Here is a 25,894-nt window from a genome sequence, read left to right as displayed (position 1 = left end):
CAATCAGGTTTTATTATTATGAAAAATCTATTGACATATACCAATATAGCCTTGAAGATGAGAGATTTTCACAAGATATTCTGAATTCTGGAGCACCACAGAGTAACAATAATCTGTAACAGAAACTGCACAAGCAACAGGAGACAGAAAGCAGAACGGTATGGGATAACAGATCCATTTTCCACATAAAACAGACCTTCCTGTCTATCATATTACTGAACATTTCTCCATTTACATTAAGCCCAAAAAAATAGAAAAGCAAGAAATTTGCAACAATTCAGAATATTGTTTTAGTTAAGAGTAAAGAACTTGAAGAACTTGATAATGACTTAACAGTAATTTAGCTGAAAAAAGTGATGGTAGGTTAAAATGTTGCAAAACATTACATAAGGGAAGTAATGAGGTGAACTTTAAAAGAATAGAATCTAAACAAAAGACGATTTCCAAACAAAACAGAAAGCAAAGGTATATTCAAGACTGATTACATGAAAACTGTTTTACCCTTTACTCTTAGTAAAGGTTTGCTAGATGCATACACAACAGAAAAGACACAACATTACACACTGCTGCATTTGACAAAGAAGTTTAACCAGTCATTTCACAAGTCAGGCAGCCTTTGGAAAGGACTTTAACCCATCTCATAGGCTTTTGTTTGCACTAATAAAATACTTGGTTGTTTTCCAGATCACTCAGCAGAGATCAACCCACCATCCAAGTGCAATGTACAAACACACTGAAAAAGGAAGTTCCTGTCTTAGGGCTTTTTTTGGAATCACATTTTACTACTTAACCAAAACAGAAACAAACAAAAGGAGGGCTCAAAGCTGCTTCTTTCCTTTCAGCACACTACAAAGAAATCTGACAAACTTTAACACATCGCCCCAATTTTTCTTTAATTCACACAGCAATGAGATTCTGCAACTCTGCTCTCACTTGGAGTTTTTGAGAGTGTTATGTGCATAGCTTGTGGTCCACCTGGACAATTAATGTCGTTCACACGTTTGACAAGAGATTCCTGAGGGTGGCCTTATGAGTTGTGCCTGTGACAATGCACTGTAAACCTCAAGTAATGCCCAACACCCAGGCACATACAGGGAGAGGGAAGAAAGCAACTGGGAGAATTTGGGAGGGAATCAGATGAGCTCCCCTGACTCAAAAAAAAGAGAGGAAGCAGCAGAACTCCTTTCAGCTTGGCTTGATATTGTATTAAGAACATACGATTCTCCTCAGTTCCAGCTGCCTCCACAAGAATTTCTACTCATGTTTGGCTCCTGTGGAGACTAAAGCTATCAGACACTTGAATCAAACACCAGGATACTATTTTCCTTTTAGATTTTTAGTTTTCCAAATTTTAGGTTTTCAATCCCATAAACTGCATTGGATAAGGGAGAAAACAAGTAACAGAATTTATGTTCAATATTTTTTTTTCCTGATGCCTGGTTTTTCTTTTCGTGCTAATACCATTGTTTTGAGATAAAACCAGCATTATTATCTAACTGAAATATCAGCAGACACCCTCGGTCCTTGTAGGGTGATTTACTGTACTCATCTTTGTATTATGTGCCAGTCTACTGCTCCTGCAAGTCACTCATCTGAACTAATATGTGCAAGGAGGGAGATGTGAATGCCACTGTGCACACTGGTGGTGCTTGTCTGTCTAACAAGTGATGTAATTCACTGCATTTCCTTCCATCCACAAGACTGTCTTATTCTAATTATAACAACATATGCAGCTAGATGTGCTTTTCTTGCTCATTTTACACTTCAAGCTCTGCACACCTTTCTGCTCAAAATTTCTCTTCTTGTAGCATTTATTCTCAATTACATCCACATGTTGAACAATGTTAGCTGCATAATAACTGGAGCAACTATAGGATGACCCAGAAAAAACATACAGCAAAACAACTAGATTTTTCCAAGCAATCATATTCACCTGGTTTATGGTAAAGTTCCACACAAGGTAAACAATGAATCCAGTATTTTCGTCCTTTCTAAAATTGCAAGAAAACTCTCCAGCACTATGTGACTGACAGATTAGTTTCCCTTTACAGTTTTACTTCCCATGTAACTCTATTAAACAGAACTTCCCTGGATATTAATAGAGTGTACTACGCCTAAAACATCTGCAATAAAATTTCAAAGGTATTTTAAAATTCAACTTTGATGACAGAAGCTTTCAAAAACTTTAAAGGTATCAGGACCTACTGTTAGACATGAGGCCACTTTTTGTCTTGCCTACGTTGCTTAGAGGTGCCATTGAGATAATTCCCACAACATTGCCATTCTTTGGCGGTGTTTTTCTGTTTCACTCATCCATTTAAGGATCATCTCTATTAACTTGTAATAACAGCTGATGACCACCACAAACTTTAAAAAAAAAAACAACAGAACCACAGCAGTGTTAATTTAGTGACCCATTCCCACTTACTTCCATATATCACCCTTTCTAGACTTGTTTGTGGTACATTCATCAACTCTGTTTTCATGGCCAAGCTTTTAAAATATGAACATTCAGTAACACTGGGGTTTTTTGTTAAAAATACACTTTGAACAGCAGCTAGATTTTAGTAAGCTGAAACCACCAAGTCCCAGAGCAAACATTATCGTTACTGTATTGCCCTGTATAAATATAAATAAATATTTGCTGGTTGTCTTTTCTGAGACTGTAAGATGCAAGAACTTCACCACAGTAGTTTGTGTCATGAAAAGCACAACTATGTCCTACGCAAATACCAAAATTTCATAGTAATTGTAGTCAAGGGATTTTCTTATGCATAAAAGTTTTGGTTTTTTTTCCTTGTGTGTACTCTTATCATAAAAATTAAATTCAGAAAAACAAAATCAATGCTGTGGAAAACAAACAATGAACAGAGTAGATGCTGCAGAATTTTACCATCTTGAGCTAGGACTATAAAACCAACATGAGCCACTCAATTCAAAAGTAGTCATAGCAATAATCTCAAAATTAGGAACAATGTCTACGTATTACATTTCAAAAGTATTCCTCCAATATGCCTAAAAAAATAAAATTTTATATCAGTTTTTATTAATCTTTCAAAATTATACTTTTCAATTAGTTAATTCTGTTTTGACTGAGTTTTTTTCCAACAAAAGCTTTAGATAAAAATTTCTAAACCAGCTCAAGTAAAAAGTTATTTTTTTTAAAGTGCTTTTGTCTTTCTGACAGAATCCTCCATGCAGAAGCAGGAACTCTAAAAATTAACAGAAGGTGTATGCGGAGGAGGTGGGAAGTTTGGAGAGTGCTCCAAATGCCAGATCTATCATCTGTATTATTAATGTGTCACGTCTGGTCCATATGAAGAGCCAGCGATGAGAGTACAAATTTGATGGCATTTCTGTACAATGAATACCTCTCATGACATGTGATTCCTGAGGTGGTGTTGAAACTGTGATGAGGTGTCCATTTCAGACAGAAGGAATGTCCTTTGTGAGGAATGAAACAAGACTCAGGAACATGACAACCCCATGCATGGGAGGGAGGGAAACGAGCGTCATTTTACTACATTTTAATGAATAACAGTGTGAAGATAAAAATAAAAAACAGCAAGAGCACAGCTTTAATGAAAAGACTCCACAGCCATCCCAGCTCTAGGAGACAGGACTGTCTCCCTTGGCTTCCCACTAAATAAAAGGTCCACTTTGGCCATACAGAATTAGAAAGGTATCTGTTCAAGGAATCCTAGGAATCTAGGAAAAGAGACTGATGTCAGATATAAACCTAAAATACTTCCATTTTTCAGCTCTCTTTCCAAGTTTTACCATCAGAGAATTATTTCATGATTTGGATGTTACCCCAAAAAATGCTGTAAATTAGTGTAACTGCCTGCAAAGCCATAATACATTTGGATATTTAGAACCTGTTTCCCAGGAAACTGCACAGTTCATCTTAGGGATAGGCAGTGGTGTATCAGGACAGAGGAGGAAAGCCTCAGTTCAAGTACTTTAACTAATATTCCTCCAGCAGTAGACAGGTGGAGCACATTGTGTAGTTTTGGGCTACCACATATTTTTACTATCTTCTTAGCTTTCTCTTTTTTTTAAAATATACACCTTAAGATCACACGAGAAGATAAGTGTAAGAAAGTCTCATATTGCAATCATTCCTAGGCTCAGTTGACAGCTTCCAATGCTACTTGCCTAGACAAATGCTTATGAAGAGCTGAAGGAGGGAGGTGGTGGCAGATGAAGGAATGGTAACATCTCAGTGAAACAGCTAAGTGCACTTCAGCTAATATTTAAGTGTCACTACCATTCCTGTGCAGGTCTTTCCACTTCCACTTGATGCCTTATAGCCAGGCCCTCACTATACCACTATTAACAGAGTGAAAGGTTGATAAGAATCATAGAATCATTTGTGGCTACTCATCTACCCAACAAGGGCCTTTGTGTTCTATTTTTTTTTTTCCCCCTGAAAGCCATGAAGAAAAAACGGGACTCCAAAGGCAACCACTTCATTAGGAACATGGCTATGTTCCAAAACACACATTAATTATCACAAAACCATCACACACACATGCACACTCCTCTACCTCACCCACTCAGAACACTTACATACTGGCATTTCTTGCATTTTCCCCTCCAGCTTTGTTTACATCCTCTGAGATTTACATTCCTTCTTTAGCCCATGCAAAGGAAGAGATATTCCTGGCATCTGTGTGTGCATTACCATGGTTACCTAGTTCATCTGCAGTAAAATAGGTTATTCCATGACCTTACATTGCAGCTCCATAAGCATGTTCCTCCCTTGTCCACTGCTTTGCAGCGTCTCCCACTATAGCCATTTTTCTCAGAAAATTTGAATACAAAGAACAGTGGGGCATCCAACAAACTCTTCCAAAGTCTTCAACACATTTTTCTGCCTACACAGTTTGCGTCTTAAGTGTGTTTTTGCCAGGCCCAGTCCTTAGTTTTCAAATATTTTCTCCTGCAAGCCACCATCATTAGCATACCTGCAGATTTTACCTGCTTCATTTTATTTGAGGATGCAGTATTAGATCTGAAAATTTAGGCTCAAAAGCATGCTTACACTGTGACTGCACAATAACCTCCATCTGTCAGGGAAGAACAAAAGTTTGGGGCATGAGAATGAGGACTGTGAAGTTTTAAATGCAGGTCTCAGCTGGGTAGGGGGAACAGCTTCCTCCCACAAAAGCAGTTTGGGTTTCGTTGGTGTCACACTTTTCAGAGTAAAAGGTGAAGAAACTGTCATCTACTGAGACATTAGCAAACCAGGCAGCAAACCTAAATTAGATCTCAATATCAAGTGAGGTATAAAAAACCAAAATATTGATAAAATATAATGAAGACAGAATTCAAACCAAGCAGAAAGCATATGCATCTCCACAACTGGCTCAAATTTTCAGTGAAACAGAACTTATCACCTTTGTTTTTAAAGCAACATCTTTCTCACAGGTTTTTTTCCAGGCAACATTTACAACATAACAGATACGTATACTGTTCTGAAGAATCCCTGTTATCATTCATCCGCTCCCATAATTTATGTTTCTAATACTCATAACAAATTTGACCTATTTAAAGAAACTTAAAGCAACTGTGTAACCTCTAGAAGTTGTACACAGAATATGTGTACCACAACATGTCAAGGCAAACACGGATGAATCTTACGGTGATTCTGAAAACACAAATACCAATGAATCTCTGCAAGGAAAGCAAAAGTTGGCAAAATTCAAAATGGCTTTGTATTCAATATAGTTATGTAAAATAAAGTTGAAGTTCTCCAGACTTTGATTTAACATGGCTGAAACAAAGTGGGTAACTTGTGCATCTGAGTGGCAAAAAAGATCAGTCAAATGAAAAACGTACACAAATATGACCGACTCATACACATACCTTTTCCATTTATTGTTAATGCTGATGCAATTGTGGCTGTTACTGGCACTGGCAACTGTGGCACTAATGGATGTATCCTTGGTCGGCTCCCCATCCTAGCACGCTCTGCACCAGGTCCTAATAAAGCTCCCACTGGTTTCTCTGCTGCTACTTCTGGTGCTACAGAGTCTTCTTGATCCTGCTCTATATGATCCATTTTATCTGGGCTTTCATTCTGGAAGCCATCAACTGTTGTCCGGCTCTTAATTGGACTTTTGGGCACTAGGATTTTAATACCTGATTTTGCAAGATCCATATTTTTCCTTCCAGAAAGAGATGGTGAAGTGTTTTTCCGGAACTTCTGGGTGGCAGAAAATAGTTGATTATTTTTTGGCTCATGGTCTTTACCCATAACTAAAGATTTAGTGGATGTCTTTGAAAAAGAACTATTGGTAGATCTAGAAATTTGTTTTCTGGCGTTATTTGGAGAGGTCCTGTTTGTCCTGGTTAATGTGCTTTCTTTCTGTTTTTCATTGTGTCGTCTGTTAAATTCATGTATATATTCCTCACAATTAACAAGGTGCTGTTCTGGCTCCCAAGTATCGTCTTCACTGTCGTATCCTTTCCATCGCACCAAATACTCTGTTTTTCCCTTCTTGTTTTTCCTCTTGTCAACAATTCTCTCTACCTGTTAAAAAGGAAAACTAAGTATTAGACATCAGCAGATATAAAACTCCAGTGAGCAACTTGCAAGCAAATAATTTAAGTGTAAATATGTTTTAAAATACTCCTGTACTTCTGTAATTCAGTATTGTAGCTCTGTAGCTTACAGTCTTCCACTGCTGACTGCAAATTCCTCTCTTTAACCTTCAGATTGTTACTTCCATTCCATAAAAGATGTTATAAAATACCAAGAGTGTTCTTCAGTAAGTATTTTGCATGCACAAACTTCTGAATACGATATATTGCAGTTGACAATCAGCACTGGCCCCAGCAAAGTTTTGACAACAACTTCAATGTGGATAGGATTTCCTTTTCTAAATACAGAGATCACGTTTAAATATGCTGTATATACACAGTATGTTCACTATACAAAACTTATCAATTTAATTCTTCAATAACTTGCTGGCTTAGTATAAGGCATATGCTGTAATCTCTTACTTACAGTGAGCTATCCTTTAGTTACCAGGGACAATATGGTACAGCTCAGAAACTGGGGCAAATACAGAAGGTTTTTTTCTGAACAGGCAGTTCTTCATATGAAGACAGAAAACTTGTTTTGTCTAGAGTCTTTTATACATACTTGAACAAATTACCATGCCTCACTTATCTGCAAATAGAGATGGTATTTATGTCGCAAATATTACGCATGCACACGCTGCAACTGCATGTGGGACCCACAGGCAAGAGGAATTCAGGCAGCAGGGTAAAGCAGACAGGGCAGACAGCAGCAGCTGCAGGGACAGAGGTTCATGCCAGTCATACTAGTCCAGCAAGAGAGATGCAAGTGTAAGACTTGTCTCAGGATTTCCCCTTTTTATTTCATTTTTCCTACCCAGGCTGTTCCTTCTGGTAAATCCTCTGGCCCAATTCATTTCAGTTATGGGACCAATACAGCTTTCTTCCCCATCTATGCTCCTTTTGATTATTAAAAAAAAAACAAAACAAAAACCACAAAAAAGTAAAAAACAAAACAAACAAAACCAAACCAAAACCAAACAAACAAAACCAAACCAAAACAAAAAAGACAAACCAACAACCTGAAGGGCAGGAATGGGGTGGGATTAGCATGACTTAAGTACTAGCTCTAGAGCTTAGCTGTCATAAACAAAGACCATGCGTGTAAGTTAAGATCACATATACCTAGAAGAATCTCTGAAGACCAGTAACATTTACTGGATTGGCATGTAACTGAGTGGAACATCCAGAAAGCAGTTTGGAAGAACGGAAGAAAAATACAGGTATGTATCTCATTAACAAATCATATGACTTAACAACAGATTCTTCTAAGAGTGCACTTAAGTTTTATATGTGGCATGTTCTCATAATGTACTGCCTGGTTTTCTACAGTGAGGTTAAATGATTGCTGCTATTATAATCTCAGCAGCAATATAACTACATACCCTGTAGGTATTGTACTATGCTGTCCTGTCATTGGGATGTTGCATAGCTCTGTTTGCAAAAGTCTTTAAAAAACAAAAAAAAACAACCCCAAATCAACAACAAAGTAAAAAACAAAGGCAACCTGTCAGACTAGTTCCACCTTTACCTTGTTACTCAGTTGAACAATTCAATCCATTTTATAGAGAAAAATGCAATATATATAGTACAAAAATTATTTAAATGTTAGAAAACATTACTAGTATTTTTATTATGGTTATTCACTTTTTTGTTAAGTTACTGGACTTAAAAAACCATACAGCTAGAAAAATGCAAGAATTATTTTTCCATAAGACTATATTTAAGAACACTTTAACAAAAATGCCACCCCAGAAAAGAAAGTCATTATGGAGAAATACACCTTCAGATTTTTTTTACTTGAGACTGAGTAAAAAACCTTCCAGTATTAAGCCATTAAATTTAAAAAAAAAAAATAAAAGAAAAGAAACCAATTAATAAAACTTGTCATGTTATCAAAAAAAGTTACTGCAAGCGTCTTGCTTATCCTCTGTCCCTCTCCGAGCCTTCAAAATATTATTCTCAGAGAAAGATCTCTATTACTAGGAAGGTATTTTCCAGCAAGAAATTTCATAACAGCATTGATTACTGGGCACTAAGTTCTACTAATGTCTTTAAACACTGAAAGGCCATCCATTAAGAACATGCTCTTTTCAAGTAAGAAGCCATCCCTCTCATCTAAAATACCAGATACCTTGCAGAGATAACAGATGAAATCTAGAACAGGAAACCCAAAAATCCATTCCCAACCTCATGATTTATAGAGCAAACACAAACACATAAAGGAAACCACTATATTTAGCTTTATTGTCCAAGCCTGCAACAAAACCTACTTTGACATTGTTTTTAAAATTTTAATATTTTTAAAAAATTTGTTCAACTCCACTAGGAACCACTTGAAAAACTGCTCAGCAATATTTTGCCTCAGTACTTTTGCTGACAAAAACAGCTACATATGGATTTCTCATCTAGATTTGGGAAGAGGAAACTGGAATGCTTCCACAATGCACACAGGGTTTGAGTATAGAATAGTGGCTTATTTAAACTCTTTTATGGCAAAAACAGAGTCTGGAAACTTGTAATTCTCTTTTCCTACTGAAAAAGAAAGCTTATCCAAGTCATCCATTTCTACTTTGGTATCAGTGGGGACATAACATGAAACAGAATGCGAGACACCTCAAAGTGATATCTTAGAAAATACTTATGACTTACAACCAAATATTAAAATTAAAAAAAACAAACAACAAAAACAAAACACCCAAACCATATCTGGGTGAGTAAAAAAGTCTACATTCCTACTTCCTGACATAACAGTTACAATGTGGTTTGATGACGCATCTAACCTGTCAGAACAGCTAGGTAACATCCACACAGGCAGTATTGCTTCTCCTCCCACTATTGTTACCTTGGAGTTGAGCGACTGCTTTTCTGACCTTCTGCTGAGTTAGCTCTGAGTTAAAAACTGCCAGAGTGGCCCTAAGCACCAGGGGAAGTACAAGACAACATTGTTTGCCATAATCAAGCCAGAAATACTGGTGACAAATAGTTCGTATCAGCTACCATTTTGACAGTGTCTAAGGCCCTCTGCATAGGTTAATATTTATTTTTAGCAATTAAAAGGTTCTGTATTGGCCAAATTTGCTCCTAATGGTTAATTTTCAAGTGCTGTAGAAGAATCAAAACAAAAAAAAACCAAAAACAACAAACAAACCAAGATATAACAAGTGTAAGGGAAAGTTATCAGGCAAGCTATCTGGTTGGTAAAACGTAACATCTCCCAGTATATTTTAGCATGCTAAGTTATCCCTTTCTCCGGATGGGGTACAGATCAATGACACTTAAAAACTCAAGAAAAACTGACAGAAAAATAATGCACTGCTCAGAGGTAAAATCCAACAGTGGAGTATCCAATTTATAATCCCACACACCATAATTATAGGAGATTTTCTGTCTGTAAAATGATAAATTTCCCTTCCATAAATGTGGTGATGCTGGTTTCATGATTACTTTCTCTCCCTGAGGAAGCAGATACTTTGATTTTAATTGCTTTTATGAGTAAAATATACCACATTTACACTTATTTTAATAACAGACAAGAACTCGGTAAGGTTGCAGGCCAAAGTCCTGTCCTGTGCTCAGAGACAATAGCTCCTCCTCTTGTCAGCACGACTGCTTGTGTAATTAGTCCCTAATGTGGTTCTGTCAAAGTGACCTGGTTTAGATATTAAGAATACCTGAGCTAATGCAGGCATCCTGATATAACTGGTTTGGAGAGGAGCCACATATGCAGTATTTTCTGACACATCTAAAAGGACTGCAACTCTCAGCAGAGGACAACAAACACTATGGGCAGGGCAGGTACAGTAACTGCTTCATTCTGCTGCACTCAGAAAAAGGACATGCAATCCTAATCCACAATGAAAGATGTTTAGTTCAGGTCAATAAAGGTAAGCATGAAATTCAAAAGGCTGTCCTTAGCCTAAAGCATTTTAATTTGGGTACATTTGTAGACTGTCCACATAAATACACAGAGTATGCCTTATGTTTTATACATACAAGGTTCATACTTCATTTTAACTTCATTTAACATACTTCGTTCATTCATTCATTCATACTTCATTCATTTAACATACTTCAATTTATTTCAAGAGCTTAAAGGTGCAGCTATCACGGAATGGGGGTATCAGGGAAAAATAAAAAAAGGAATGAGTAAAATAAATATAAGTAAGCAAGTAAATATTCAATGAGTGCTGCCCTGTTTATCATAAATCCATTTTCCATTCCCATCATGTTCCTCTCTGTCCTCACATCCATGTCAGGCTAAATTAAATTAAAGTTAACAGAATAGAATCTATTTGACTTCATACTCTATCTGATGTCTGTAAAATATAGGAGAAGGCCTTGTTCTGTTAGCTGAAGGCTATGTTTACATTAGTGTTTCGGTTCAGAGCAATAGTGCAATTTAGAAGCAAATCCTTCTCCTCTTCGCATTATTCTCACTTACTGGTTTTGTTCACAGACCAGGTTTTGTATATTTGATGTGGATTCTTTATGGAGAAAGACGAAATGGAAATGTACCAATGCTATGGTGCTATCTGTCACGCTTCCACCCCTAAGAGGGCACACAGGTCCAAGCAAATAACAGCACTGAACAGTTTCAACACACATTGTGGCATGGATATTTGATCCAGAGAGGCTCCACTAAATCCAGTCCAAAATAAAAGTGCTGCACAGCAGAATATGTAGAGGTGGGGGGCACAGCACCAACTGCTTCACTCTGCTGATTTTCTCGAGTTGAGCCAAATTACTACTGTAGATGTTCACCAGTTCAGAGACTGAATCTAGAATAATTGCGAGTCTTGCACAAATGTATGTACTACATGTGAACAGTCACCCTTGGTTAAACTGGAAATTGTTCTGTCTACAAATGGAACCTAAATGATCATCCATAAGCAATCAGCAATATTTATGAATTACTATGAACTGAATATATTAAAATATTGCAGAAATCAATTATAAACACTATTCAAATTCTCCTTACTGTAAATAAATTCTGTATTTAAAAATGCAACTAACATATACAGTAGCATACAACACACGAGAACAAAGTGCCATGTTTCACTTACAGTAAAAGGAGAAAGCAGTTTTGGGAAGACAGCTATTCAAAATCAAATTTGATGAGGATGTTGAAATAAACCTGAAGGTCTGCAAAACGTGTACTAAAATCTTCAATGTACACATTTTATTAAAAACCACATAATTTCCAACAGTATGACTTAATGTCAGTTCAGAGCATTGCTCACTGAAGTTAGAACCAGCAGGAAAATTTTAAAAATGAGCTTAACACACACTCAGAACACTAAAGTCATAGTATGGTCTAAGTGCAAATAACATGACTTAAAAGTTACACTAGGATACTGTATAAATCCTTGAGTTCATCTTCACTGCAGCTCCGTATTACTTCATTTGTGTTAGCCTGGGAGAGAACATAAGCCTGCCACCACATGCTCCTGGAGCTGACTGATTTGATTAGCAGGACAGAGTGATTGGATTAACAGTCGATGAACTGTTGTAAACTGAGCTGCTGCATCCTCACAGCATGGCTGGTCAGAGCGTCTCTAACGATAAATGACTCCTTGGCTATGACGACGACTGTATGACATATATATTGTTCTGGAAGCCAGAGCTTTACAAAGTAAGTACAGATCAGATGTGGGCAGATTATTGTCCTTCTGCCAAATTAGCTACAGCAGATGACACAGTTTGTGAGTTACTTCTGTGACATCCCTGGGGCGAGGGATGATGATCTGGCTCAAGGCCCACCGATACCGAGGTCACCCACCCAGCTGTGCTCTGGCCATCGGGAGCAGCAGGATGAGTTCATTAGGGACCATTGCTTCAGAACCCACAGCCACTCCCAACCTCCTTCTGAGGAAGCAGTGTGTGCAGGGAAGTTGGAACACATTCGTGTCTAGGAACAGGGGTCATATAAAGGGTTCTTACACTTCACTGGTCCTTCATGTTATCAGTGCTATGAAGAGAATTGTGTATCTCAACCCTCCCAAAGCTAAATAATCATGCTAAAACAAACATTAAGATTTCTCTTTTTCCCAAGCGTTTGGTCTTCCACCAAAGACTGTACATTCTTTTAGGATTTCAGGACACAAATCATGTAAGAGCTAACTTTATACATATTTGCAATGTTTCATTAATATACTGGCCTGCAGGTCATAATTACAGTTTTAATTCATCCTCTGTATTAGTTTCTAATCAAGTTGTCTATAAAATATAATTGTCCCAGTGGAGCTTGAAATTTATCATCACCCTTATGACTTACATCCTTCTATAGTCTTACCAAAGACAATAGACAAAATAATTTCATTACCACAGTCTCATCAACAGCAGTGGTTCCAGGGAATCACAGCTGGTGGCTCATGCCAGGCCTGGCTGCACAGCCACCTCCTGAAAAGGCATTTGAGGAAGTTTTATGCCCTGTACTTACACTCAACAAACTGAGTATCACTGTACCTGCAGCTCCTTTATGATCTATTGAAAATACAGCTCACAATTACAAATAAAGATCTTAGGAAGCTTTTCTATAGAGGACACAAAGGAAACTGGTGGGGAAGGAGAGTCCATGACAGAGTCACTTTACTTTAGAGAATTTATTTACTGGAGACAGTTTGCCTGAGACTTACCTCCTCACAAGTCACCACTGACGATTGATGCTAAAATGTCAGCATCACAGACCTTTCCAGGTACAATTTACATAGAAATAACCACAGCAAGTTGTGGTGCAAGCTGTAGGCTACTGGAGATTTTATCAACCGCCTTATCCTAACTATAGTCATCTAGCTATTGTAAAAATTGTCAGAAAAATCTTACACTCATCAACTCCCTGTTCAGTTTTTCTAACCTTTTAATCACAAAAAGACAAACATTTTCTATTTTACACAAAATCAGAATGAAAATGCATGAAAAGTTGTACAAATACTGAATATAAACAAATGCCTGCAACAAAGTATTCTTACCAAACATGCACCGTTTTCCTCCTTTTGAAGTAAGAAAAAGTAGCACCAAACAGGTGTATCTTCTTAAATGGAAATGGTACTCATCATAGAATCATAAAATGTCTTGGGTTGGAAGGGAGCTCTAAAGCTCATCTAGTCCAACCCTCATACAATAAGCAGGGACATCTCACAGTAGAACAGACTGCTCAGAGCCCCACCAAGCCTGACCTTGAATGCCTCCAGGGATGGGGACCCCACCACCTCCCTAGGCAACCCGTTCCAGTGATCCACCACCCTCATATTAAATAACATTTTCCTAATATCCAACATAAATCTACCCTTTTCTAGCTTGAAACCATTACCCCTTGTCCAGTCATTACATGCCCTTGTGAATAGGTCTTCCCCAGCCTTCTCACAGGCCCATTTCAGGTACCAGAAAGTTGCTATAAGGTCCCTCTGGAGTCTCCTCCGGCCTGAACAACCCCAACTCCCTCAGCCTGTCTTTAGAAAAGAGGTGCTCCAGTTCTCTGATAATTTTTGTGGCCCTTCTCTGGACACACTCCAACAGGTCTTGTGTTGGGGGCACCAGAGCTGAATGCAGTACTCCAGGTGAGGTCTCACCAGAGCAGAATAGAGGGGCAGAATCACCTCTCTTGATCTGCTGGCCACATTTCTCTTGATACAGCCCAGGGTGGAGTTGGCCTTCTAGGCTGCAACTGCACATTGGTGGCTCATGTCCAGTTTATGGTCCACTTGTACCCCCAGGTCTTTTTCCACAGGGCTGCTCTCTAGCACATCTTCCCCCAGCCTGTATTGATATTGCTGCTTGCCCAGGACTAGGTGCAGGACTCTGCACTTGGCCTTGTTGAACCTCATGAGGTTCACCTGGGTCCACTTTTCCAGCTTGTTCAGGTACATCTGGATGGCATCCTGTCCCTCTGGCATATTGACTGCACCACCCAGCTTGGTGTCATTGGCAAACTTGCTGAGGGTGCTCTCAATGACACTATCAATATTGTTAATGAAGATATTAAACAATGTTGGTCCTAGTGCAGACACCTGAGGGACACCACTTGTCACCATTTTCCACCTGGACTCAGAGCCATTGACCACTACCCTACGGATGCAACCATCCAGCCAGTTCCTTATGCACTGAACAATCCACACATCAAACCTCTCTTCAACTCTTCAATCTCTTCAACTTCGAGAGAAGGATGTTGTGGGGGACCATGTCAAAGGCCTTGCAGAAGTCCAGGTAGATGACATCCGATGGTCTTCCCTTGCCTTCTGATGCAGTCACTCCATTGTAGAAATACACGAGGTTGATCAGGCAGGATTTGACCCTAGTAAAGCTGTGCTGCCTGTCCTGAATCACTTCCCTGTCCTTCACATGGCTTAGCAGGTCTTCTAGGAGGATCTGTTCCATGATCTTCTCAGGCACAGAGGTGAGGCTGACAGGTCAGTAGTTCCCAGGGTCCTCCTTTCTCCCCTTTTTAAAAAATGGGCATAATGTTTCCTTTCTTCCAGTCACCAGGGACTTCACCTGAGTGCCATGACTTTTCAAATGTCAGGGAGAGTTGCTTGGCAATGACATCAACCAATTCCTTTAGGACTCTGGGATGCATTTCATAGGTCCCATAGACTTGTGTATGTTCAGGGTCCTCAGATGGTCACAAATCTTGTCTTTGCTTATGGTGGGAAGGACTTTGTCTCCCTGGTCTCCATCCTGTGGGCCATCAACTTGAGAACTGTGAGGAGAGGGCTTGCCAGTGAAGACTGAGGCAAAAAGTTCCTTGTCCTGTTGTTACCAGTTCACCACTGCTGCTCATCAGGCGAGTCACTTTCTTTAACTTTCCTTTTCTGGTTTACATACCTGTAGAAGATCTTCTTGTTTTTCTTTACATCCCTTGCCAAGTTCAGCTCCAGCTGTACTTTGGCCTTTCTGTGAGGGACCAGCCCTCCAGACCTCCTTTGGGAAATGGTACCGAAACCCCATTGTAGCCCCTGCTCATGTGCATCCCAAAAGGCCTGCCTGGAAGGACAGAGACTGCAGTGATGGCCTGCATACAGCCTCGGGCCTGTAGAGATGAGATAACAGTGGAGGGGGTGTAGGTCCACTCCAGCTGCTCACACATGTATGGCTCAATCACACTTACTCCTTGTGAAATCAAGATTCTAGGCCTATAAAATAGGGGGCTGCAATGGTGGGCTTTGGGAGGTTCATCAACATCGGCCAGCGTTGGCTGGACCAATGACACTGGATCCAGGACCAGAGATTTTCCTGTCCTCTTTATCTCTCTCTCTTGTCTCCCCGTCCTTCCTCTCACCTTTTTCTTCTCATCCCTTTTCCTTACTTAATATATATATGTGGGTGGTTTTGTTTAGGTTATTCAATATTAACTCCTACTAGTGTAATAAATGTGTTGTTATAAGCAGACCTGTGTGTCGCTGCACCTTAAGCTGATCAAGGGGTATCGGACAGTCGAGCTTTTACTCGGACTGTCATACATTTACTCTCTCTGGGAAAAGACCAGGTCTGAGAAGGATTTTGGGCCTAGCTGCACCTCGGCTCCTCTATGAAGGAAGTCTGGAAAGCAAGGGATCCAGTCCTAACTTCCCTGGGCTACCCAGTCCAAGTTGTGACACGTACAGGACTGGATCCAGCCACACCTGGGCTCCTCTACTGCAGCAGGAGTTTAGAAAGCAAGAGGGTCCAGTTCTAGCCTTCCTGGGTTATTAAATCTGGGCCGTGTCAGTTCCTGATCTCATCCCTACACAACTGGGCAACATCCCTATACTCTTCCCAGGATACCTGTCCCCACTTCCACTGTCTGTGTAGTTACATCTTGCCTTTTAGTTTGACCAGCAGGTCTTGACTCAGCCATGCTAGTCTCTTGCCTTCCTTGCCTGATTTTCTACACCTGGGGATTGAGACCTCTTATGCCCTATGGAAAGTATCCTTAAACATCTGCCAGCTCTGTTCTGCTCCCTTGTCCCTGAGGGCCATTTCCCAGGGAGTCCTATTTACTAACTCCTTGAAGAGCTGGAAGTTTGCTTTCCTAAAATGTAGAGTGCTGAGGATGCTTCTCATCTGCCTCTTACACTTTCAGACAGTGAACTGCACTAGTGCGTGGTCACTGCAGCCCAGGCTGCCTTCAACTTTTGACATCCCTGCTGAGTTCTCTTGCATTTGTGACCATCAGGTCCAATAACACATCTCTTCAGGTAGGACTGTCAATTTAAATCAGAAGATTGAATGTCAGAAGAAACTATTAAAAACTACTAGCATTTGATTTAAGATATGGATTTGGGGCAGTCAAAACTAATACACAAGTATTACTATGTCATTAAAAACTTTCTCATCAGTAGTTGCTAGAAGATCTCAGCATCACCCACACATACAATGTCAAAGGAAATTCTTCCCATCCTCAGTTCATTTGTAACAAGCTATATCCCAGGAAGCAAATCCTGGATATTTATTGGTTTTTTTCCTCAGAGGTAAATATTTGGTTTGCACTTGTCAAATTCTGCCACTGGTATCTCTCCACTGCAGTCACAAAGTGTTCCAAACTTGGTGCAACCAATACTATTGTCACTTTATACTTCAGATAGAATAATACAGAGAAGCAGATGATTAATTCATCAACATTAAGCATCAAGACCACAGACTTTTGCTTTTGAAGCAGAAGAAAACGAAACTTCAACAGTGCTGAATTACAAAGGCTCTATAAAGGCAAATTATTGAGAGATTAAAAATATTTTAACTAAGAAGAGTGTTTTAAGGCAAGAAAAGGTCACAGGAAACCACACTCCAAATATGTTATAGAACACTTTGTCATGGCTAAGCAAACTTCAGAAATGGGAATTGTAACAAGAAAAAAGAACAAGAAAATCACAAGACAGTTGAAGAGGGAACTTGATATGCTGTACTTTAAATTATCAAATTCCATTTAATTCTACAGTAACACTTTTATCTACCAAAACACACAAGGCTTTTCAGCAGCCTACTGCTTAGAGAAGGGACAGTGAAATCAGTCTCCTACTGTACATCATTTGACCCCACCTCAGTAAGAAGGGACACCAGACCTCATATAAGCTGTTAGAAGTATATTCAGTAGCACTGTCTTCTTCCTTTTTTTCTCTTAGAGGTCCTGAGATGCTTATCCTAAGTAAAGACAGTAGTGACAGCTTGCTTTGGAATCACTACACCGGAGAGGGCACAATACACACTTATTGCCTCCTACCTGGCTCTTCTCATCCTTGCACAAAAAGCCTATTTCAGCAAGATATAATTCAAGCTTCTGGATACAAGACCATGACTGCATTTTTCTTTTCAAATACAGGAAAACACACTGAATTCCATATGATTGTTAAGAGCAACATTATTTAGTAGCTCTTTCTGTATTTCTTGCCTCAATTCCAATACATTCTAGAAGAACATGCTGCATGATAACAGGTCACACTACCTGCAATATGATTTTTCTCAACACTTGATCTAATCCCATCTAGAAAAGTTGGTGATATGTAAATTCCCCTAATTAATCAACCTTATTGCTGCACAGTTGCCTCTTAGTTCTGACATTCTGTTTCTCTACGGGTTTTATCAGTAGATGAACTATTTTTGCAGTTGGAAAAAGGCATTTCTCTGTTTAGGCGCCAAGCCCCTCCATTCCTCCAACTAAATTTTGGTCTGAAACTAATTTTTTTATTCTTATTTAATACCACTGCAGCTTCCTTAACTCCAGTCTCTCATTTTCTTTTGAAACCAGGCTTTGGGTTTCAAATAAAGTTGTGGGATCCCTGGTAAAGATTCTTCCAGGTTCCTAAGCCTCACTCTTTCATCCTTCAAACAAGCCAATCAGAAATTAAAATTACCTATACTGTATCACCGTTTTTGACATACATACACCTCCTGCTGGCGTAACTTGTAGGAAAATATATTTCCAATAACTACAGTTCTCCCCAAATACATCTCATGCTTTAGGCACAATACACACTCTTTTAAACCTCAAATCACTAGTCATTCAGCCCAACACATTACATTGATATTACAAGTCCTGAATTAGAGAGACTGATGTTTAAAACATTAATTCCTATTGTCTTTTGAAAATATGCAGTCTTTAAGCACTGGTATTTACTGATCCTATCCACTATCAGATAATACATGCATACTAAAAGTAACACACACCAGATATTAAACTGATTGCCCTGATATTGGTTGGTAAAACATGTTCCTCCATATCTAAATCCCTCATGTTTTGGCAATGATAACAACAGCACGAAAAGCAAAGTGTTTTCAGCTTTGAAAACAGCAACTTCATTAACTGCAGCTTGTGTTGAGGTAGCTTAACTATTTTTTTTAATTATTCAGATTTTTTAAAGAAGGTTGGGTAGCAGCAACTTCTCTATTACATGGTTAACAATAACTTCCAGAATAATGTAGAATAATTATTCTGCAGAAGAATGTTCTATTCGCTATCATCTGGAATGAAGTAGGATTAAATATACAGTTTCCAGAATCAGGTAATGAAATAAAAAAAGTTGCTACTCAAAACACCACTTCTTGCCCATTATTTTTGTCTCAAAACTGGTTGTGGAGTGAAGTAGCCATTGCACTCTCAATAAAACACTTGAAAACTCTGCCCCTTTAAGGTCACAATGCAGATATGAAAGAAACCTAAACAATTTGTTCTGCAGATTTTGCCAGTGCGGGTTGAAGTATGTGGAAAGCCAGGGGTTTTCCCTTTAAAAGAACCATGGCTGAAATCTTCACGTAGGCAGAAATGACACGGCACTACAACTGCAGTTAAAGTCCAACCTTAAGAATGAAGGAACCAAGAGTGACCTTCTGGAAGAATAAAATTCCTTCTCTACTTGTATTCATGTCTTTTCCTCTGCAGAGATATCACCAAAAAATATTCCTTCGACCTTCTATTATTACTACAAAAAAAACTCTAACTAAACTACCACATTCCATTTGGCAAAGAAATAATGTATTTTTCTATATTTTCCAACAGATACCAGCTAATGTTGCATCCCCTCCCACCCACTGTACTGACTTCTAAGATAACACTTTAGCTGTTTAAAAAAGAAAAAAAAAAAAAAATCTCTCATGCATCCCGTTCAGTCTCAGTTGCTTTTTATTCCTTTTCCTGTGATTGTCCTTGCCTGAATCTGATACTGCTATTTGCAGTGCTATTCCTAATCCCACATCACACTTTACTTTGCAAATAATGCCTTGAGGATTATTTTCCTCATCATTTTATACTGTAGCAGCATAGTAAACCCATACTCATTTCCCTAGTTTCAACACTGAATTTGTAAAATATCCTGCAACATAAGTTTGATTTTTTTTTTAATTAAAAATCAGTGTTCACTTTAATCTATTCAGTTGTTTGATTTTCACTAACATTTTACTATATGGAGAGTATTTTAAGTTAGCCCCAAACCTTTGTTTTTGCCCTAGTTATGTGTACAGGTTTATTGAAACCTCAAAATCAATATTTTTATACTGTATAGGCTTTTGAAAATAAATTACTGTCTTACCATTGCTTATGAAGTAGACAAATTCACTATTTGTGTGGAGAATCAAGACTTCACCATGAATACCATGGCACCTACTTTTCCTTCACTGTGTTTTTTAAAATTAAAAATCAGTTTAAATACACACTGTACACATGAACACTTTTTTTACTTGAGCTGTTTTTAATATATAACATATTAGTATTATTGCACTTTCTCCACTGAAAAACCCATAACCTGAACTAATGCCTAAAAAAAAGTCACAAAAAATTATCCTCCCATTGCAATGTCAGTTATTTATGGATTGCCTGCACTCAGAAATGGTCATTCCAGGCCAGTGTCAACACTGGGGAGTTATCCTTCCAAAGGAGCTACTGACTCATGGGAGGCCTGTCCTGCAGAAGTAATGCCAGTTGGTTTCTTCACACGAAGTAGCCCTCAAATTCAGAGAAGTGTCAGGCAAGGTCTAGTAAGTTGGTCTTTTAAACTTCTGTCACTGGTAATCTCTGCCAATATGAAATAATTTGTTTAGAAGCAAACTGCCAAATTCCAAGAATATGCCATTACACTTATTTTGCGATAGCACAGTTACAACAACACTGAAATCTAGAAGTATATTTCACTTTCTTTCAAATTGAACTGGAAGAACACATGAGAGTTCCTTTCTCCCTACACATTTGCTTTTATACCTAGCATTATTATGGCACACCTATACTTCAACCAAAGAATTTATGCTGCAAATCCTTTGCCACGAGTCCATTTCTTCCTAGGAACAGTCAACATTAAAAAAAAAAATAATCAGAATTTTATTTAAAATTATCTTTTTTCAGGTAATTAATATAGTAATTTGTTGGCAATGTCCAGTATCACCTGTAAATTCAAAACAGCTAGTGGTTAACTTGAATGTTTTAAAACAACATTATAAAAAAATGTTTGCACACTAAAGGTCTTTTGTGATAATTTTTGATAGCATTTTTAATTGTACTTTAGCACCATAAAGTACAATTAGTGCTACTCAGAACAGGATTTAGTCTTATCTCTACAGTTACCTAAAAATTAAACTAAATTAAAGGATATTATTACCACTACAGCAATACTACAGAGAACAGAACTGGATTTTTAAAACAAATGCACAAATTTAAATGCAATCCACAACATTTTATTATTTTGTAAATGGATTTCATATCAACTATATCCAAAATGCTGTAATTCATCATGTAGTTAGTGAGCCTGCATCTGCCACACATTGCTACTTCAGTAACAAAAGAGTTCAGCATTTTCCTTACTATTTTTACTATTACTAATCAGTGACCAAGATATGTACTGCTGATTAATTTAGAATTTGATTTTAAGGCTATGGTTTTCATTATATAGAATAAGATTTGTAATGCCATTAGTCTGAGGAAGCTTTTTAAAATCTGAAATCACACCAACAGTTAAGCCTTAGGTAAATTTAAATATCCTATAACAATTCCTTCAAACTTTTCAACCTTTTTTTTCTTCTTCATTTTAAGAAGTGCTTTCCCCTTAAAATGTTCATTTGATGGTTTTGTGTTGTGTTTTGCCTTTTTTTTTTTTTTTAAAGGCATGTTAGTAATGCATGTACTATATTCCTGGGGTAAGATTTATTTAGGGTCTTTTTCCCACTCAACAGACAAGGTCTTAACAAAACCCAAACAAAAACAGCCTTCCTTGTTCTCAGACTTATAATCCATGACAACAAACACTTTTGTTTCATATTCTGTTGAATCTGGAAAAACTTAGCTTAGTTACTGTAGCTGATTCCTTGTTTTTCCATAAAGTAGCAATGCTATGAATTAACTTGGTGAATGGATCTGCCTAAAAATAAACACAACCAAAAACGTTCTTGTTTTCAGATTATTTTTTATGTAATTATATGTTTATGTGATGGAAGTGGAACAGAGCAGGTAAAAAAAGAAGTGGAGATATGGAAGTGGTGATTTTTTTTTTCTGGAATAACAGTAAAAAAATCGCTGCAGTTCTGTAGCAGCATGGTTTATCTGAGTTAGTCATGAACACAAAGGAAATTCAAACCAGAGTCCCTCAACATGAAAAACAATCACAGATGAGCAAGTTACCTGAAGGAATGTGTTATTTTTGGAGATTACTTGAAAGACCAAATACTGAGTTTACACACATTAAAATAATTACAAATTGTATAGAAGCCTTAATTAATGGCATAATCAAGAATTCTTAGACACCAGTTAATTACCTTTTTTAGAATACTGGAAAGTGTATGAATTAAAACCTTCCAATTTCTTGCTTGAATATGTTTTCTCTTTCACTCAATGTTCTTGAAATATCCTGTACATGAGGATGGTATCACAGTTTGAAAAGTCTGTCTCCTTTAAAAGATTTTCTACCCAAAGTATGAAATTGCTTGTTTTAGGACACTAGTCTTTTCACACCAATCAAGTACAATGTGGTGTCAAAACAAAGGATTAGGACTTTTTCTCTTCTTATATGTATTCCTGACTGCATGTTTAAAGGATTCATGCTTTCTAACAACTAAAGCAGAGGGTAAGTAAAAATTAAACCATCTGAGTCCAGAAAATAATAGACAATTTTCTTAAGGAACATAGTACGTAAGAGTACTCCCCTTAGATGTCATTTTACCTTGTCATTTCATATTTAGAAATAATTATTCAAGGGCCAGATAGGAATTTTCATTCAGAAAGGTCTTTTTCAAAAAAAAAACCCAACCATTGAATGGCTTCTTCTAACCTGGAAAAGCATTTAAGTCAAGCATTTTTTATTTCTTTATTTTTTAAAATCCAGATATTCAGATACCAATTTTATTCTTGATGATTCCAGAACTCTGTAACATCTCATTGAAACTAGGAGAAAGGGAAGTGAAACAGACTTCTCTTTAATCCTAAAGGATAAACTTAATGATCAATGTGAAATTTCATTTCAGTGTCCACTATATGCAATCAATGAGTGCGACTTTCAGAAAGAAACCTGGAGAAAAAGTTTATTTATTCTAAAGTATTTTGTACGTGTCTGTGTATATGTACATTAGAGACACCTTGCTAATTGTACCTTAACTTATAAGTCTGCTGACTGACTTAAATGTTAAGTGTCTATGGGATGGAAATGATCGTGTTTTATATGGGTGGGGGAGGACAAGCAAGACAAACAACTTTACAATCCAACTTCCTAGAACAGATGGCACTTCAGGGGGCTTTTTTTGAACTTCTGATATTTGCAACAATTAGTAAGCTGAACTACTCTGCCTAAAACTGAATCCATTGCTGAAACAAGCTTTGGATCTCAGACTCTAAACATCTTTATGACAACTGATTGCCTTCAAAGTTTGCTCTGTCTTATCCTTTTTCTATTTCAGCTCACCCACCTTCCCCCCAAAAAAAACTAAAGCACCATCCTTTTTGTACTTCCCAGGGCCACTGCATTCTTCTTACTTAAACAACTCATCACCAACATGAAAATGTTGAACTGTGGTGACCAGACCTTTTTTCAACCTGGAAAATCCCAAAACACAATTATTGAACTTTTTGAAGTTTGCTTGAATTCCCCAGTTACTGCATGGTATAAAACTGAATGCCATCTACATCACTTATGCAGTTGTCTTTCTTTTAGATCAGATGATCTTAAGTGAGAAGAACCATCAGAAGTTTGTAACTGTTTCCAAAGAAGGAGTAACTAAATAGACTGACTCTTGATTCTGAGGAAGAGATGAATGAGATTACGAGGGAAACAATAAATTAGAAAACTAATAAGAAATATTTCCTATACTTCTCATAACAATAAGAACAAGCAGAGAATACCTTGTGGGGAAATACATGTATATGTACACATATGTTTCTATTTAAAAATAAAATCAAGTTGCAGAACATACTGTCACATAAGGTAGTGGAGGATGAACTATGGAACCATTACAAATTACTAAATACTGAGTGCACACTGTAGCTCACAAAGCTCCTACTGTTTCCAAGTAATTCCATTCTCTTCTGTTACATTCCATGCTGTTTTATTATTCTTTAACCATTCACTACTGCCATTTCAAGACAAGACACAACCCAAGTGGGTCTTTGGGCTAGTCCAGTAGAGACAGCATCTCTTACATCAAAACCACTCAGTATTTTCAAGAAGTAGAAATAGGAGGATCAACACTTCATTGAAAACAGTGTAAACAAGATTTATAGAAAAGCCAAGGCCCCCAGCAGACCAAATGCTTGAACTGGAGTAGAAGCCCTTATGTTCTGTTTCATCAGACCAGTGATGAAACTACTTATTATATTGAAATGCTGTCAGAAGCTTTTCAAATTAAATACTTTATCATCAATAAGGAAGTTTTCATTTAATCAGTGCTTCCATGTGGAATTAAAATTTTCCTGGAAGTTGTTTTTGTTGTTTTGTTTTTTTTTTTCTTTTCTTCAAGTTCACAAAAATCACAAGACACTTTTTCATTCTTTGTCTGATCTGAGGTGGAACATCTCAACATGACATTTAAAGCAACACAATGCACTCTGCTTTAATGTAACTCAAAACTAATGTAACTTCCTTTTCCTACAAAAGTCGACATGACAGCCTCTCCACAGCCCCTCCTCCGAGCTCCTAAAGGCCCCAGTCTTTTCCAAGGATCACAAGCACTTCAGAAGATGATGCAATTCGTCACATTATGCAGGCATGCCTCCTGCCTGCCCGTACAGGAAGCACAAGAGAGGCAACTCTTGATGCATTCTGAGAGAAATAACTCGGCCAAAGATTCTGGTTTATTTCGGTAAATAATATACCGAGGTTACTAAATGTCCACACCTGAGATCATACACTACAGTGGCAAAATACAGGCTGAAGTATCGAAAATACGCTCAACCTCAACATTCCCAAGAAAATACTAGATTTTCTACAGTCAGGAACTTAATTTTAATTTCCTTCCAGCAGGAAAAAGCCCCACAGTCCTCAGTTGTTCACCCCAAACCCAAACAAATCCTGTTTGGCAGAATTTCCCCGTTGTGGGAATTCTGAGTTTTACCCAGCTGGTCACAAATGTTTTCAGCGAGGAGCCTGGTGCTTGAAGGTTAATTAGCTTCCAAGAGGGCAAAGCAGAGAACACTAAAATATGTAACACTTACACATGTAACGCTTTTAGATCATCAAGCCACCACACAGGTAAAACCCAGATTACCCGACACCAAAATCGAGATATTCTAAACATACACAGCCTGCTATAGTCTCTGCATTTAATACTCTTAACCATACCCTTTAGCAAGGTGATATTCAGGCAATCACTTAACTAGGATACTGATGCCAGAGACTTCTGGTAATGCAAAAGCCTTGCCTTCTAAATTCAAACAAAACAAACCACACAACCCCCCACATTTCCATAAGAATACGTTAAAAATACCAGCATAATCGAGACAACACTGTCTCACACAACGATAAGTATGGTATGGGCACTGGTGCCCATTTAAGCAGTCCCTGCTCATTCAATTCTCCCCCGAATATTAGCACAGGATTTTTTAGCTCCACGACGAACCAGTCTGGGAAACAGTTTCAGCTTTAAAATGTCCCAATAAAGAAAGAAAAAAAAAAAAAAAAAAAAAAGAAAGAAAAAAAAGCAAGCTTTAAACTTTAACCGGTTTCTGGTATCACGTTGTGCCGATATTGCTCAAAATACCATGCACAGGGGCAGGAAGGAGGATTCAGGCATGAGAAAAGAAATGCTCTGCTTTTTGTGGCAAAAGTAGTAGCTTATGCCAACATACCATTAATTTTATCTGTGGTTTGATGGAAGAGAACGAAGGTCTACAGATGCTTACAGATAAGGTGTTATGTTGCAAGCGAATTAT

General features: G+C 37.9%; 1 protein-coding gene across 1 annotated transcript in view; it reads right to left on the bottom strand.

Annotated features, from left to right (window-relative positions):
* The window catches only part of CDYL (chromodomain protein, Y-like), a 63,147-nt gene extending 46,724 nt beyond the window's left edge, over positions 1 to 16,423 (bottom strand). Inside the window, exons 1-2 of the mRNA XM_010000972.1 lie at positions 16,337 to 16,423; positions 5,872 to 6,538 (exon numbers count right to left, since the gene is read on the bottom strand). Of these exons, the coding sequence (XP_009999274.1) occupies positions 5,872 to 6,538; positions 16,337 to 16,423 (754 nt within the window). The remainder of the gene's footprint in view (positions 1 to 5,871; positions 6,539 to 16,336) is intronic.
* Between the last annotated feature and the right edge of the window lie 9,471 nt (positions 16,424 to 25,894).

This window comes from Chaetura pelagica, unplaced genomic scaffold (assembly GCF_000747805.2).
Source record: "Chaetura pelagica isolate M959 unplaced genomic scaffold, ChaPel_1.0 scaffold104, whole genome shotgun sequence".
Taxonomy (NCBI): domain Eukaryota; kingdom Metazoa; phylum Chordata; class Aves; order Apodiformes; family Apodidae; genus Chaetura; species Chaetura pelagica.
The sequence above is the reverse complement of the archived record's forward strand: the minus strand, read 5'-3'. Positions and strand labels throughout refer to the sequence as shown.